The following is a 15,093-nucleotide window of genomic DNA, read 5'->3' as shown; positions in this document are numbered from 1 at the left end:
GAATTTTGGGTACGTGGGTGTTTTGATTCTCCATTCACTATTACTGCCGTTCTATGTATACTTGTCCCATGTATACAGGGAATCCAATAGAGCATGGGACAAATATGCGTATAACGGCATTATACGTCGATTAAATCACGAAACATCTCAAACCCTTTTTCCCGGTTGGGAATTGAACCCAGGTGAGCTGCGTAAAACGTGGTTGATTTACCAACTACGCTATGCCCGTACCCTAACCAATGAGATGAATAACCCGAGCAAATTCTCATGGACTTAAACACCATATAACACTTTAAAAAGACCATGAAAATGGTCCGTTTCAAATTTCACAACTATCAAAACACCATAAAAGGGTTTCAATAACCCACAAGTACACCAAAATATGTTTCCTACATGTGATCTACCGGACCATGGTCATGGTGCTTTCATTAGTTGATCCCATTACAAACACTATCAAAATACCATATAATGGGGGTGAATCTTGATTATGAGCATAATGGTATTATGAGATTTTTGTTTGCTCGGGAAGGACTCGTTTACCTTTTATGCTGCACAAATAAAATTATCTTTGAGAATCTTAATTACTCTACCAACAAAACATCGAATTGTGTTAAATTCGTTAGTCAAATGGTCAACTGTATCATTTCATCAAACTATTTCGGAAATTTCTCTAAATAGATGCTAATAATACGCCAGAACCGATTTTTTCATTTACAACTTTATGTAAAACAAAATAGAAATTGTATGTACACCCACATCGAAAGTCCTTCCGTGTTCGAACCACTAGCTCGCATGTTGTATCATTTCGAACCGTTTCCCTGCGGCACCTTTCTTGATTCGATACTCCATCACTTCGATGCTGGTGTAGCTAGAAAATTCAAATCACACAATTAATTCAAACAGTCTCGCCACTATAAATTACTGCAGCGAACGAGTGTCACCGTCATCAACGGTTGAAGCCTGGCGAGCGACACCGGCTTACAACTCACCCAACGGTTCCGATCAGCATCACAACCATGATGCATACCAGTTTGGTGAAGGTCGACAGAAACGGACTGGTTGCGTACATTATCACCGAACCGGTTGCCTCCCACAGGCGGAAATTACTGAACGCAGCCTCCTCGTTGCCCGGGAACAGAATACCGCTCAAAGCTGGAGAAAAGCATTCGAAAACAAGGGGTAAAATCAACGGGAACAGCTTCAAACGATATAGGGTGCAGCTTTATGACAAGATTGCGTACGGCGACTCACAGATGGTGTTTCAGAATGGTCGCTATAAATGCACGCTTTTGCTGCTATAATGTGAAACGGCGAATGTGCGCATGACTGAACAATTATTAGAATGATAAAATGAATTTGGGTTGTTAGTTAAATATCTTGCACATGAAAAAGATTTCAAAGTCATTTGAATTCGAATCTCACCGTTGATCTGAATCAGCCATACCCCATCAGCAAGTCCCCAGCAAGCGACGATGATCGAGTAGGCCCAGTACTCGTCCGTCGGTTTCCATAGCAACATGAACACAATCAACACCAGGTGGAATATCGCCGTCGCGATGATCATCGGAAAACGTCCAATCACTTTCGTGATGTATGGAGTCACTGCAGCGGCAAATGCATTCGCTAGTCCAAAGCTGATCATTGCGTAACCGATGTAGCTGATCCCGAGTCCGCAGGCAACGAATGACTGGATGTGCGATAATCGAGAAAACAATTAGAAACGAATTTGCTGACTGAATTTGGTTAAATTAATGGAAATAAATAAACACTGAACTAAAATTGAAATGACGCAAGATGTCATCTATATTGCAAAATTTTCCAATAATTACCGCAGTGAAATCAACCGCAATGAATGCTTGTTCCACGCCTATGAACATGGTAATCGGTAGAAGAAGAATCTGGTACTTGTTGGCAAGTTGTTTCGCCGTGATGACAAGCATACGAATTCCTGAGACTCCCGCTCCAGATCCGGTTCGGTTCATGTTGTAACGTTTCATCGAATCAACACCAATCGCCACTGACAGACTGGCAACGGCCATGCAGGCAAGAAAGATTCCGGTTAGAACGTTCAGTTTGGCGGCGTCTGGTCGGTGGAATATTTCACTAGTGTCTTCCTGTGGTGGGCGGTCCACCGGTGCAACATAGTTGGCACCGCATGTTTCCGAAATGTTGACCATGGCAGTGATGTTGTGAGCTGGTTGTTCATCGTCACCGTAGGAGAGCACTGTGTAGTAGAAAGGTTATGTTAAATTAATTCTTTGCATTTTATCTGTTTTACTGATTATTTTCTCTTAATACAACATAGAGGCCCTGCACAGTGGTCGAAAACGCCAAAAACGTGAACTTAATTCACTAGAGGCCAAACCATCGATTTTATTCACAGGGTGTCTTTGGAGGAATTGTTCGTATGAATATTCCCCACAATCTGATAAAAATTTAAATTAGGCATGGCTTACTATGATCGAACTAAAAAATTAACTTTTTATCCTGACGGAGTAGAAAGTTGGTGTCTTCGATAAAGTTTTAGAAATGCTCATAGTGAAGAATTTTGTTGAAAAACTTGAGCTTGTAGGACTAAAGGTTATCGATTTATAAGGCGTTTTCTATGGCAACCTCCTTAAATCTAGTTTTTTTTAATATAACTTTTTTCATTGTGACTTTTCGTGCAAACTATGTTCTAGACAAATGTGTAGGTATCAAAACTACATAATGTTGTCGAAGGCTGTATGTAAAAATTCTCATTCATTTCAAAGTTATTGAAGATATTTACATTTTTTTACACCAACTTCAACTATGTATAGGAAAGAAAGGTGCAAACCAAAATGCACGAACAGGCACTTTTTTCACTGTCTAAGCTATGCACAATAAAGGTAAGAAGGTTTGGTGCGTGGCACCACAGAACCCTATGAATAGGGTAAGCTTACTTTACCATGTTTTTTGACTTTTGAGGAGGTTGAAATAGAAAACGCCTTATAAATCGATAACCTTTAGTCCTACAAGCTCAAGTTCATCAACAAAATTCTTCACTATGAGCATTTCTAAAACTTTGCCGAAGACACCAACTTTCTACCTCGTCAAGATAAAAAGTTAATTTTTTTAGTTCGATCATAGTAAGCCATGCCTAATTTCAATTGTTATCAGATTGTGGGGAATATTCATACGAACAATTCCTCCAAAGACACCCTGTGAATAAAATCGATGGTTTGGCCTCTAGTGAATTCAGTTCACGTTTTTGGCGTTTCCGACCACTGTGCCGTTTTCAAATTTTAGAAAATGAATGGGTGTAAGATTTCAATTGTTTCTTGTTTCCTGTTTCCTTTTTTATTGTTTCTTGTTTCTTGTTTCTAGTTTCTTGTTTCTTGTTTCTTGTTTCCTGTTTCCTTTTTTATTGTTTCTTGTTTCTTGTTTCTTGTTTCTAGTTTCTTGTTTCTTGTTTCTTGTTTCTTGTTTCTTGTTTCTTGTTTCCTGTTTCCTTTTTTATTGTTTCTTGTTTCTTGTTTCTTGTTTCTTGTTTCTTGTTTCTTGTTTCTTGTTTCTTGTTTCTTGTTTCTTGTTTCTTGTTTCTTGTTTCTTGTTTCTTGTTTCTTGTTTCTTGTTTCTTGTTTCTTGTTTCTTGTTTCTTGTTTCTTGTTTCTTGTTTCTTGTTTCTTGTTTCTTGTTTCTTGTTTCTTGTTTCTTGTTTCTTGTTTCTTGTTTCTTGTTTCTTGTTTCTTGTTTCTTGTTTCTTGTTTCTTGTTTCTTGTTTCTTGTTTCTTGTTTCTTGTTTCTTGTTTCTTGTTTCTTGTTTCTTGTTTCTTGTTTCTTGTTTCTTGTTTCTTGTTTCTTGTTTCTTGTTTCTTGTTTCTTGTTTCTTGTTTCTTGTTTCTTGTTTCTTGTTTCTTGTTTCTTGTTTCTTGTTTCTTGTTTCTTGTTTCTTGTTTCTTGTTTCTTGTTTCTTGTTTCTTGTTTCTTGTTTCTTGTTTCTTGTTTCTTGTTTCTTGTTTCTTGTTTCTTGTTTCTTGTTTCTTGTTTCTTGTTTCTTGTTTCTTGTTTCTTGTTTCTTGTTTCTTGTTTCTTGTTTCTTGTTTCTTGTTTCTTGTTTCTTGTTTCTTGTTTCTTGTTTCTTGTTTCTTGTTTCTTGTTTCTTGTTTCTTGTTTCTTGTTTCTTGTTTCTTGTTTCTTGTTTCTTGTTTCTTGTTTCTTGTTTCTTGTTTCTTGTTTCTTGTTTCTTGTTTCTTGTTTCTTGTTTCTTGTTTCTTGTTTCTTGTTTCTTGTTTCTTGTTTCTTGTTTCTTGTTTCTTGTTTCTTGTTTCTTGTTTCTTGTTTCTTGTTTCTTGTTTCTTGTTTCTTGTTTCTTGTTTCTTGTTTCTTGTTTCTTGTTTCTTGTTTCTTGTTTCTTGTTTCTTGTTTCTTGTTTCTTGTTTCTTGTTTCTTGTTTCTTGTTTCTTGTTTCTTGTTTCTTGTTTCTTGTTTCTTGTTTCTTGTTTCTTGTTTCTTGTTTCTTGTTTCTTGTTTCTTGTTTCTTGTTTCTTGTTTCTTGTTTCTTGTTTCTTGTTTCTTGTTTCTTGTTTCTTGTTTCTTGTTTCTTGTTTCTTGTTTCTTGTTTCTTGTTTCTTGTTTCTTGTTTCTTGTTTCTTGTTTCTTGTTTCTTGTTTCTTGTTTCTTGTTTCTTGTTTCTTGTTTCTTGTTTCTTGTTTCTTGTTTCTTGTTTCTTGTTTCTTGTTTCTTGTTTCTTGTTTCTTGTTTCTTGTTTCTTGTTTCTTGTTTCTTGTTTCTTGTTTCTTGTTTCTTGTTTCTTGTTTCTTGTTTCTTGTTTCTTGTTTCTTGTTTCTTGTTTCTTGTTTCTTGTTTCTTGTTTCTTGTTTCTTGTTTCTTGTTTCTTGTTTCTTGTTTCTTGTTTCTTGTTTCTTGTTTCTTGTTTCTTGTTTCTTGTTTCTTGTTTCTTGTTTCTTGTTTCTTGTTTCTTGTTTCTTGTTTCTTGTTTCTTGTTTCTTGTTTCTTGTTTCTTGTTTCTTGTTTCTTGTTTCTTGTTTCTTGTTTCTTGTTTCTTGTTTCTTGTTTCTTGTTTCTTGTTTCTTGTTTCTTGTTTCTTGTTTCTTGTTTCTTGTTTCTTGTTTCTTGTTTCTTGTTTCTTGTTTCTTGTTTCTTGTTTCTTGTTTCTTGTTTCTTGTTTCTTGTTTCTTGTTTCTTGTTTCTTGTTTCTTGTTTCTTGTTTCTTGTTTCTTGTTTCTTGTTTCTTGTTTCTTGTTTCTTGTTTCTTGTTTCTTGTTTCTTGTTTCTTGTTTCTTGTTTCTTGTTTCTTGTTTCTTGTTTCTTGTTTCTTGTTTCTTGTTTCTTGTTTCTTGTTTCTTGTTTCTTGTTTCTTGTTTCTTGTTTCTTGTTTCTTGTTTCTTGTTTCTTGTTTCTTGTTTCTTGTTTCTTGTTTCTTGTTTCTTGTTTCTTGTTTCTTGTTTCTTGTTTCTTGTTTCTTGTTTCTTGTTTCTTGTTTCTTGTTTCTTGTTTCTTGTTTCTTGTTTCTTGTTTCTTGTTTCTTGTTTCTTGTTTCTTGTTTCTTGTTTCTTGTTTCTTGTTTCTTGTTTCTTGTTTCTTGTTTCTTGTTTCTTGTTTCTTGTTTCTTGTTTCTTGTTTCTTGTTTCTTGTTTCTTGTTTCTTGTTTCTTGTTTCTTGTTTCTTGTTTCTTGTTTCTTGTTTCTTGTTTCTTGTTTCTTGTTTCTTGTTTCTTGTTTCTTGTTTCTTGTTTCTTGTTTCTTGTTTCTTGTTTCTTGTTTCTTGTTTCTTGTTTCTTGTTTCTTGTTTCTTGTTTCTTGTTTCTTGTTTCTTGTTTCTTGTTTCTTGTTTCTTGTTTCTTGTTTCTTGTTTCTTGTTTCTTGTTTCTTGTTTCTTGTTTCTTGTTTCTTGTTTCTTGTTTCTTGTTTCTTGTTTCTTGTTTCTTGTTTCTTGTTTCTTGTTTCTTGTTTCTTGTTTCTTGTTTCTTGTTTCTTGTTTCTTGTTTCTTGTTTCTTGTTTCTTGTTTCTTGTTTCTTGTTTCTTGTTTCTTGTTTCTTGTTTCTTGTTTCTTGTTTCTTGTTTCTTGTTTCTTGTTTCTTGTTTCTTGTTTCTTGTTTCTTGTTTCTTGTTTCTTGTTTCTTGTTTCTTGTTTCTTGTTTCTTGTTTCTTGTTTCTTGTTTCTTGTTTCTTGTTTCTTGTTTCTTGTTTCTTGTTTCTTGTTTCTTGTTTCTTGTTTCTTGTTTCTTGTTTCTTGTTTCTTGTTTCTTGTTTCTTGTTTCTTGTTTCTTGTTTCTTGTTTCTTGTTTCTTGTTTCTTGTTTCTTGTTTCTTGTTTCTTGTTTCTTGTTTCTTGTTTCTTGTTTCTTGTTTCTTGTTTCTTGTTTCTTGTTTCTTGTTTCTTGTTTCTTGTTTCTTGTTTCTTGTTTCTTGTTTCTTGTTTCTTGTTTCTTGTTTCTTGTTTCTTGTTTCTTGTTTCTTGTTTCTTGTTTCTTGTTTCTTGTTTCTTGTTTCTTGTTTCTTGTTTCTTGTTTCTTGTTTCTTGTTTCTTGTTTCTTGTTTCTTGTTTCTTGTTTCTTGTTTCTTGTTTCTTGTTTCTTGTTTCTTGTTTCTTGTTTCTTGTTTCTTGTTTCTTGTTTCTTGTTTCTTGTTTCTTGTTTCTTGTTTCTTGTTTCTTGTTTCTTGTTTCTTGTTTCTTGTTTCTTGTTTCTTGTTTCTTGTTTCTTGTTTCTTGTTTCTTGTTTCTTGTTTCTTGTTTCTTGTTTCTTGTTTCTTGTTTCTTGTTTCTTGTTTCTTGTTTCTTGTTTCTTGTTTCTTGTTTCTTGTTTCTTGTTTCTTGTTTCTTGTTTCTTGTTTCTTGTTTCTTGTTTCTTGTTTCTTGTTTCTTGTTTCTTGTTTCTTGTTTCTTGTTTCTTGTTTCTTGTTTCTTGTTTCTTGTTTCTTGTTTCTTGTTTCTTGTTTCTTGTTTCTTGTTTCTTGTTTCTTGTTTCTTGTTTCTTGTTTCTTGTTTCTTGTTTCTTGTTTCTTGTTTCTTGTTTCTTGTTTCTTGTTTCTTGTTTCTTGTTTCTTGTTTCTTGTTTCTTGTTTCTTGTTTCTTGTTTCTTGTTTCTTGTTTCTTGTTTCTTGTTTCTTGTTTCTTGTTTCTTGTTTCTTGTTTCTTGTTTCTTGTTTCTTGTTTCTTGTTTCTTGTTTCTTGTTTCTTGTTTCTTGTTTCTTGTTTCTTGTTTCTTGTTTCTTGTTTCTTGTTTCTTGTTTCTTGTTTCTTGTTTCTTGTTTCTTGTTTCTTGTTTCTTGTTTCTTGTTTCTTGTTTCTTGTTTCTTGTTTCTTGTTTCTTGTTTCTTGTTTCTTGTTTCTTGTTTCTTGTTTCTTGTTTCTTGTTTCTTGTTTCTTGTTTCTTGTTTCTTGTTTCTTGTTTCTTGTTTCTTGTTTCTTGTTTCTTGTTTCTTGTTTCTTGTTTCTTGTTTCTTGTTTCTTGTTTCTTGTTTCTTGTTTCTTGTTTCTTGTTTCTTGTTTCTTGTTTCTTGTTTCTTGTTTCTTGTTTCTTGTTTCTTGTTTCTTGTTTCTTGTTTCTTGTTTCTTGTTTCTTGTTTCTTGTTTCTTGTTTCTTGTTTCTTGTTTCTTGTTTCTTGTTTCTTGTTTCTTGTTTCTTGTTTCTTGTTTCTTGTTTCTTGTTTCTTGTTTCTTGTTTCTTGTTTCTTGTTTCTTGTTTCTTGTTTCTTGTTTCTTGTTTCTTGTTTCTTGTTTCTTGTTTCTTGTTTCTTGTTTCTTGTTTCTTGTTTCTTGTTTCTTGTTTCTTGTTTCTTGTTTCTTGTTTCTTGTTTCTTGTTTCTTGTTTCTTGTTTCTTGTTTCTTGTTTCTTGTTTCTTGTTTCTTGTTTCTTGTTTCTTGTTTCTTGTTTCTTGTTTCTTGTTTCTTGTTTCTTGTTTCTTGTTTCTTGTTTCTTGTTTCTTGTTTCTTGTTTCTTGTTTCTTGTTTCTTGTTTCTTGTTTCTTGTTTCTTGTTTCTTGTTTCTTGTTTCTTGTTTCTTGTTTCTTGTTTCTTGTTTCTTGTTTCTTGTTTCTTGTTTCTTGTTTCTTGTTTCTTGTTTCTTGTTTCTTGTTTCTTGTTTCTTGTTTCTTGTTTCTTGTTTCTTGTTTCTTGTTTCTTGTTTCTTGTTTCTTGTTTCTTGTTTCTTGTTTCTTGTTTCTTGTTTCTTGTTTCTTGTTTCTTGTTTCTTGTTTCTTGTTTCTTGTTTCTTGTTTCTTGTTTCTTGTTTCTTGTTTCTTGTTTCTTGTTTCTTGTTTCTTGTTTCTTGTTTCTTGTTTCTTGTTTCTTGTTTCTTGTTTCTTGTTTCTTGTTTCTTGTTTCTTGTTTCTTGTTTCTTGTTTCTTGTTTCTTGTTTCTTGTTTCTTGTTTCTTGTTTCTTGTTTCTTGTTTCTTGTTTCTTGTTTCTTGTTTCTTGTTTCTTGTTTCTTGTTTCTTGTTTCTTGTTTCTTGTTTCTTGTTTCTTGTTTCTTGTTTCTTGTTTCTTGTTTCTTGTTTCTTGTTTCTTGTTTCTTGTTTCTTGTTTCTTGTTTCTTGTTTCTTGTTTCTTGTTTCTTGTTTCTTGTTTCTTGTTTCTTGTTTCTTGTTTCTTGTTGAAATTAGAACGTTGGACTTTGGATTTTGGACCTTGAATGTTTGACTTTGAAATTTGGATTTTGGACCCAAAGCTTTGAAATTTGTGCTTTTGTCTTTGGACTTTGTAATTTGAACTTACGATTTTGGAAGTTGGATTTTGGACTTTGCGCTTTGAATTTTGGACTTTAGACTTTGAATGTTGGATTTTGGACTTTGCAAGTTGGATTTTGGACGTTATACTTTTGGACTTGGGATTTTGAAATTTGAAACTTTGAAACTTTGGATTTGGGACTTTGGACTGTGAATATTTGGCTTTGAAATTTGAATTGTGGACATCAGACTTTGGACTTTAGACATCAGAGTTTGGACCTGGAACTTTGAACTCTGGACTTTGGATTTCGGACTTTGAAATTTGAACTTTTGGTTTTGGCCTGGAACTTTGGACTTTGGACTTTAAACTTTGGATTTTCCACGTTGGACTTTGGGTTGGTTACCACATTTACAGATTTTTCTGTAGTGTCACAGATTTATTTTACAATTGTTGGTCACAGATTCTTTTTCACAGATGACAGATTTTTGGCATTTTGATGAAAATTTCACAGATTTCGACAGATTTTTGGAAATATTGCTATTTTTCACATATTTTTTGGAAGTAAAAAATTTTTTTTTTACTGAAACACAGATTTAAATGTGGTATACCTACTTTGGACTTTGAAATTTGGACTTTTAACGTTTGCGTTTGAAATTTAGATTTTGGACTTTAGACTTTGAACTTTGCACTTTAGATTTCGGACTTGGGACCTTTGGACTACAGACTTTGGACTTTGGACGTTGAACTTTAGACTTTGTACTTAGGACTTTGGACTTTGAGCTTTGTGCTTTGGGCTTTGGATTTTGGGGTGTTAATTTTCAACTCTATATTTTATTTGTATTTTGTTCACTTTTATTTTTTCTTTATTTCTTATTTTTCATTTTGTGTTCTTTTTATTTCTCATTGTTTATTTTTTATTTCCCACGTTTTACTTTTTACTGTTTACTGTTTACTGCTTAGTGTTTACTGTTTACTGTTCACTGTTTACTGTTTACTGTTTACTGTTTACTGTTTACTGTTTACTGTTTACTGTTTACTGTTTACTGTTTACTGTTTACTGTTTACTGTTTACTGTTTACTGTTTACTGTTTACTGTTTACTGTTTACTGTTTACTGTTTACTGTTTACTGTTTACTGTTTACTGTTTACTGTTTACTGTTTACTGTTTACTGTTTACTGTTTACTGTTTACTGTTTACTGTTTACTGTTTACTGTTTACTGTTTACTGTTTACTGTTTACTGTTTACTGTTTACTGTTTACTGTTTACTGTTTACTGTTTACTGTTTACTGTTTACTGTTTACTGTTTACTGTTTACTGTTTACTGTTTACTGTTTACTGTTTACTGTTTACTTTTTACTTTTTACTGTTTACTTTTTACTTTTTACTTTTCTTTGTTTGCCTGGACAATACATCCTAAATAAAAAACGACTTGCTGGATGGTATTCGTAATTTTCAAGCTTAGTACTCCGAACAAAATTGATACCACGTTTTGCATGGAAAGAACTAGTGCCGTTTGATTCATCGACTATTACTGCAAGCGTCGTTACGATTGCTTTTCTAATACCTAACGATCATTAAAAGTTTATAGGTTTGTCTCCGTGTGTCTAGTAGAGTTCTGTACCCATAGTGATAATGCGCCTATTTATCAATCAAGCTCTATCGTACGAGATACTATTACTCACCCGAGAATGAGATCAAATTGCCCAACACTTGAGCCAGCTGGTAGAACACGAAAAACAGTCCAAAGAACTTAACAATCAAATAATCCGCTTGCACTTTCCGCTTCTTGATGATGCTGAATGCCTCGGCCATCACCGATAGGTACGTACACTTGGCACACCACAACGGACCCCCACCGAATCCTACAGCCAACCCGGCCGGAATCAGCGTGTAAAAGCGTGGGTAGAACTGTGCTGCAATGTACGGCATATACGCGATGAACGATACTACGATAGTCCATTTACATCCTAGCCACCTGCGCACGATGTGAGGAAAATGATAAGAAATAATGCAATTAATTATTTTTCATCCATATTTTAATGTGCAACACGAATTGTGAAACGTGATATCTCCTTGCGTCTCTTTGTACTGTCATGTTGTTCTATATAAACATATGTATATCAATAAAGTAACCTTGAATCTGATACACTCGAACCCGAACAGAGAACAACTATTCACAGACGGCAAAATCGAACGGCCGTTTTACATTCACTTTCGACTTTGATCTGCATCGGAAAACCAGTCCAGCCCAAAATTTACCAAATTCCCTACAGCGGCACCCCGAAGGGAATCCCCAGCGCATTAGTCACACAGTCGAAAACCAACCTGATCATCATAACTGGCAGAAAGATGTTCGACAAAATCAACGATCCATAAATCGCAGCCAATGTGTAAGCGCCGAGAGAACCATCGCTGTGCACCGAGCTTTGCAGGTTGGACGTCCCGTGGAAGGCGGTAAAGTGAATCATAAAGGCGAATCCAAGAACCGCGATATTCTTTATAACACGATAATTTTCCCGAGGTCCAAATTGGTCCTGTTCAGCAGTGCCATTCTGCTTTCCCGTGGTTGAACCATTTCTTTCGCTTTCCACACTTCCGTTGTTCATTTTCGTTTGTTTTTGTTTACCACGCGCGATGATCGAAACAAACAGCGGAACTGAAACGGCTACAGGGGAGAGACCGAGTAAAAAAATCACTTCCAATCAGCTCAGAGTCACAAACGAGACTAAGTAGATACTCGAGAATTGTAGGGTGTCTCTCGATCTGTTTAGTTGAACTAATCTGGAAACAGGTTTCCTGCCAGAGCCATTCTACGCCGGCATCCAGTAAAGCCGTGAAATTACTACACGACACACCGGTGTTGGTTGTAAAGATTTGTTTATCTGCGACGATCGGCTGCGAGAGACGAGATAAAGCGTGGTGGCGTGGAAGCGAGGACAGCTTGTCGGGTGAACCGTTTATTTACATAGGATGACGAGCCTGTTTTGACCGTATTAGGGGCACTAGTTCGGTAATTGGCCGGTCTTTACATTAGATGGAATGTGTATTTCTTACCAATGATCTCATTACTTATTTTCTAAGAAAGTGATAACATTACATAAACTCAAGTCGAGCATCCCAATTTGAGTTTACACTAAACAAAGAAAGCAGGCAATACTCTAACCAACGGTTTCGAATGGGTAGTGTAATAATAAGAATGGAGTTAAAATGGGCTCAACACCTTATACAGTTGGAATAGCATGAAATATTCTTGTGGTTCTGTTGAATCGCATATGAAAAAAAAAGTTGTTCGAATTGGAATATCTTGTTGCTTATAACACGAAGGTTTGTCATTGCGGGGTTTTATGGTCGCTTGCAGATTTTCATGTAGTGCGATATGATCTGGCATTGGGGAGTTTTGCCTAAATGGCTAGACAAAAATGGATTGCTCAGTTTGGCAATCGCTATGGTATGTATCTTTGGAAAATGTAGGGTGGTGATTTTATTGAAATGCAAAATCACAACTTCACACAATTATGATGGTCATTTTTTCAGTGACGCTAATCTGGTGGCTTATGAAAAAGTCATCCCGACAGTATAGAAATTTTGCCTTGATTGTAGATACAGAAAGAACCTATCCATCTCCAGAGATCTCAAAATCGAGGACTATCTTGACTAGGGTTGCCTCCCCTCCGGAGACTAAGGTTTTTTGAGACGATCTCCGGGATTTACACCAATTTCTCCGTGTCTAATGAGACGATGAATACTTTTAACTGAATATGTTTGTTTCAAACGAGTTCTTCTGGTATTAGTGTTGACGGCACCTGCAGCGGCCATTAACTGTTGACCAGAGAGAAAAGCTTCGTTATTTTGTTGAAAGTTCCCTAGCGACTGTGATGATGAATAACCGAATTTCGTCGCTGTTGTGCTATCTTATGACAAACGCCATTTTGGGGTAAACTGAGTTAGATATGCCACATTACTTGTCTAAAAAATCTCTACAAAGTGGCGTTTACAGAATTTTGACATTCTGCTTGGTTACCGAGATATAGTGAGAAACGTGCTGAGAAATTTTTAATTTTTTGCTTCAAATGACTTTGTCTGGGGATTGGCTCTAATTATCTTTATGTATGAGATGTTTTTATATGTAAAACTATCTGATAAACACAATGGAATAAACATTTTCGAAACAAAAATGCACGAACTGTGAGAAAAATGCAATTTAAGTTTTAAACTGGAAATATAGCATATTTGGCAACACTGTAACCAAGAATAGCTATTTTTTCTAGATTCCCATTTCCTTCAAAATGCATCTCACCGATTGTTTATAGACCAAATGAAGCCAAAGATATGAATAAAAGTTAATAATTGATGATTTTTTTTCTATGGAAAATTTTCCATGCACGATTATGACATGCCATACAAATTTTGTCATCAATACACACCTATGACACGTGTGAGACCGACTTTTGTTTACATTTTTAAAGAAAACTCGCAATGTAGTTAACCAATTTTCGTAATATTTGAGAGATTAATGCAGAATAGATAGAAGCATCAATTGTCTTCTTTGAATTGTTTATACCATTTATAAGTTTCAAGATATTCAATCTCAAACTTTAAAAATCGTTTTTCTCGAAATGTACAAAATGGCGCTTGTCATAAGATAGCACAACAGCGACGATTTGGACCCAGCAACAATTCCAGAAGACATCGCTGTATGCATCCCAGACGTTGCCTGCATTCTTCACTCTACTTCTCCTGTTAGCTGTGGCAGAGGGCAAACTTTGACCGGCTTATCCTCCACAGCGAGAGTGGTCGGTGCTTTTGGATTTTTGCCGTTAGTTGAAATTTTACACCTATATACATCTTCAAAACAGTTTAGAAACACAAAAAATTTACAGCTTAATGAGAAACTCAGAACAGTGCCTTATGATTTGTTAAAACAAAGCACTAAACGGTGAATGTGAGTCAATTTTGGTAATTGGTCTCATTTAAACGTACCAGGTAGGTCTGGCTTCAACGTATACTCGTGCTTCTACAAAAACCTACCCAGGTCAGTAAAAATCTCCGAGTGAAAGTCTCACTGGAGGTGGCAGCCCTAATCCTGACAACAGATAAATTCGAAAGTTGAGCCAGAAGGGAATTAAGAGTCCACGCCCTCGTGTATCTACCAATGTTCTTCGTCATAAATCAATAAAACAGGGCTCGGCAGCTACCTTCCATGGATACTTACTTAACTCGGTTCTACTGAAAGGCTCCGATCAGCTGACAGCTTTACTATCCGCTCTGTTTTAGTTCCGAGAAATTGGAACTACTGGAGGTATTAGTGACATGTTCAACTAAGCAATGATAGAGGATGATGACCAACACTGCCAAAGATTCTGCTGGAGGGAGGAAAATACCAATTAACTTTTGGGGCGTGCTGGTCACCTTGTATTGTCGTAGCCATCGAGGCTATAAAAGATTTCCACGAAGATCCGTCCGAAAATCTCTAAAATCGTGGTTGACCATCTTAGATTCCGATGAAACTTTACAGATTACACCGGTATAGAAGACTAAACATTTTCCCCAATTAATAAGTTTATGTTGACCCAAAAGTACAGAGTATAGTAAACGTTTCTACGTGCATTAATTTCAAAATTTTGTTGTTTTATTACTCTATTTTATACAGCAAAATTATGTGAGAAGGAGTTACAGGGAATTAACATTTCTTCACAAAAAATGTACACTGAAAAAAAGGTTGTGTCGTTTCACACAAAAACTAAAATATATTGTCAACAAAAAATTAAAGAGAAAAAAAATATTTTGAATGTGATTCAATGATGGAGAACTTAATGGTGAAATTTTTTTTTCTAACAATAACTACACATGTTTTTAAATTTCATACTAATTGACATACAAAACTGTATAGAATATAATTCTAAGTATCCCTTAAATCAAAACGCATTCAACAACAATCTTCCGAAATGCGATAGTTTTCGAGAAATATCTGAAATATCTGAAGAAACGCACATTTTTTGCTCTGTGTATTTTCCATCTGAGTAGCCGAACCCGGGGCTATTCGGACCTACCTAAGCCAATCCCCCTTTTAGGTGGATAGATGTGAAAAAAATTACCGGTCAAATATCCTAATTATTAGTTTGAAGCCTCAGCTATATTTTGGTGCCATAAAACTTCATTTTCACCCACTCCATGGCAGCTCTAGGTGACGATTTGCAAAACACATCGTTTTTCTATCCTTTTACAGTGTAGTGGTAATTCGGACCTCCACGTCAACGTCAATTTTTTTTTTTTTTTTCAAATGGTATTATGAAATATTTATTGGAGAAAATCCTAAAGAAGCAAAAAAATAAATTGCGTTACAAAAACTTAATCAACAAAAGGTCACAGCTGTCGATTGGCACATCGTGTATTTTCTCCGCTGTGGCGTTTGCAGCCGCAAGCCGCTGAACGGTGCTT

At 34.7% G+C, this 15,093-nt stretch overlaps 1 protein-coding gene across 1 annotated transcript; it reads right to left on the bottom strand.

The window, feature by feature from the left end:
* Positions 1–719: 719 nt before the first annotated feature.
* On the bottom strand, positions 720–11,388 carry LOC131691909 (UNC93-like protein). Its single transcript, XM_058978654.1, has 6 exons — positions 10,981–11,388; positions 10,338–10,630; positions 1,830–2,224; positions 1,423–1,687; positions 990–1,152; positions 720–868 (listed from the first exon to the last, which is right to left on the bottom strand). The coding sequence occupies exons 1-6, from the start codon at positions 11,259–11,261 to the stop codon at positions 784–786; spliced, it is 1,482 nt and encodes a 493-aa protein (XP_058834637.1). The 5' UTR covers positions 11,262–11,388; the 3' UTR covers positions 720–783.
* Positions 11,389–15,093: the final 3,705 nt, after the last annotated feature.

Source organism: Topomyia yanbarensis, chromosome 3 (genome assembly GCF_030247195.1).
Source record: "Topomyia yanbarensis strain Yona2022 chromosome 3, ASM3024719v1, whole genome shotgun sequence".
NCBI lineage: Eukaryota > Metazoa > Arthropoda > Insecta > Diptera > Culicidae > Topomyia > Topomyia yanbarensis.
The sequence above is the reverse complement of the archived record's forward strand: the minus strand, read 5'-3'. Positions and strand labels throughout refer to the sequence as shown.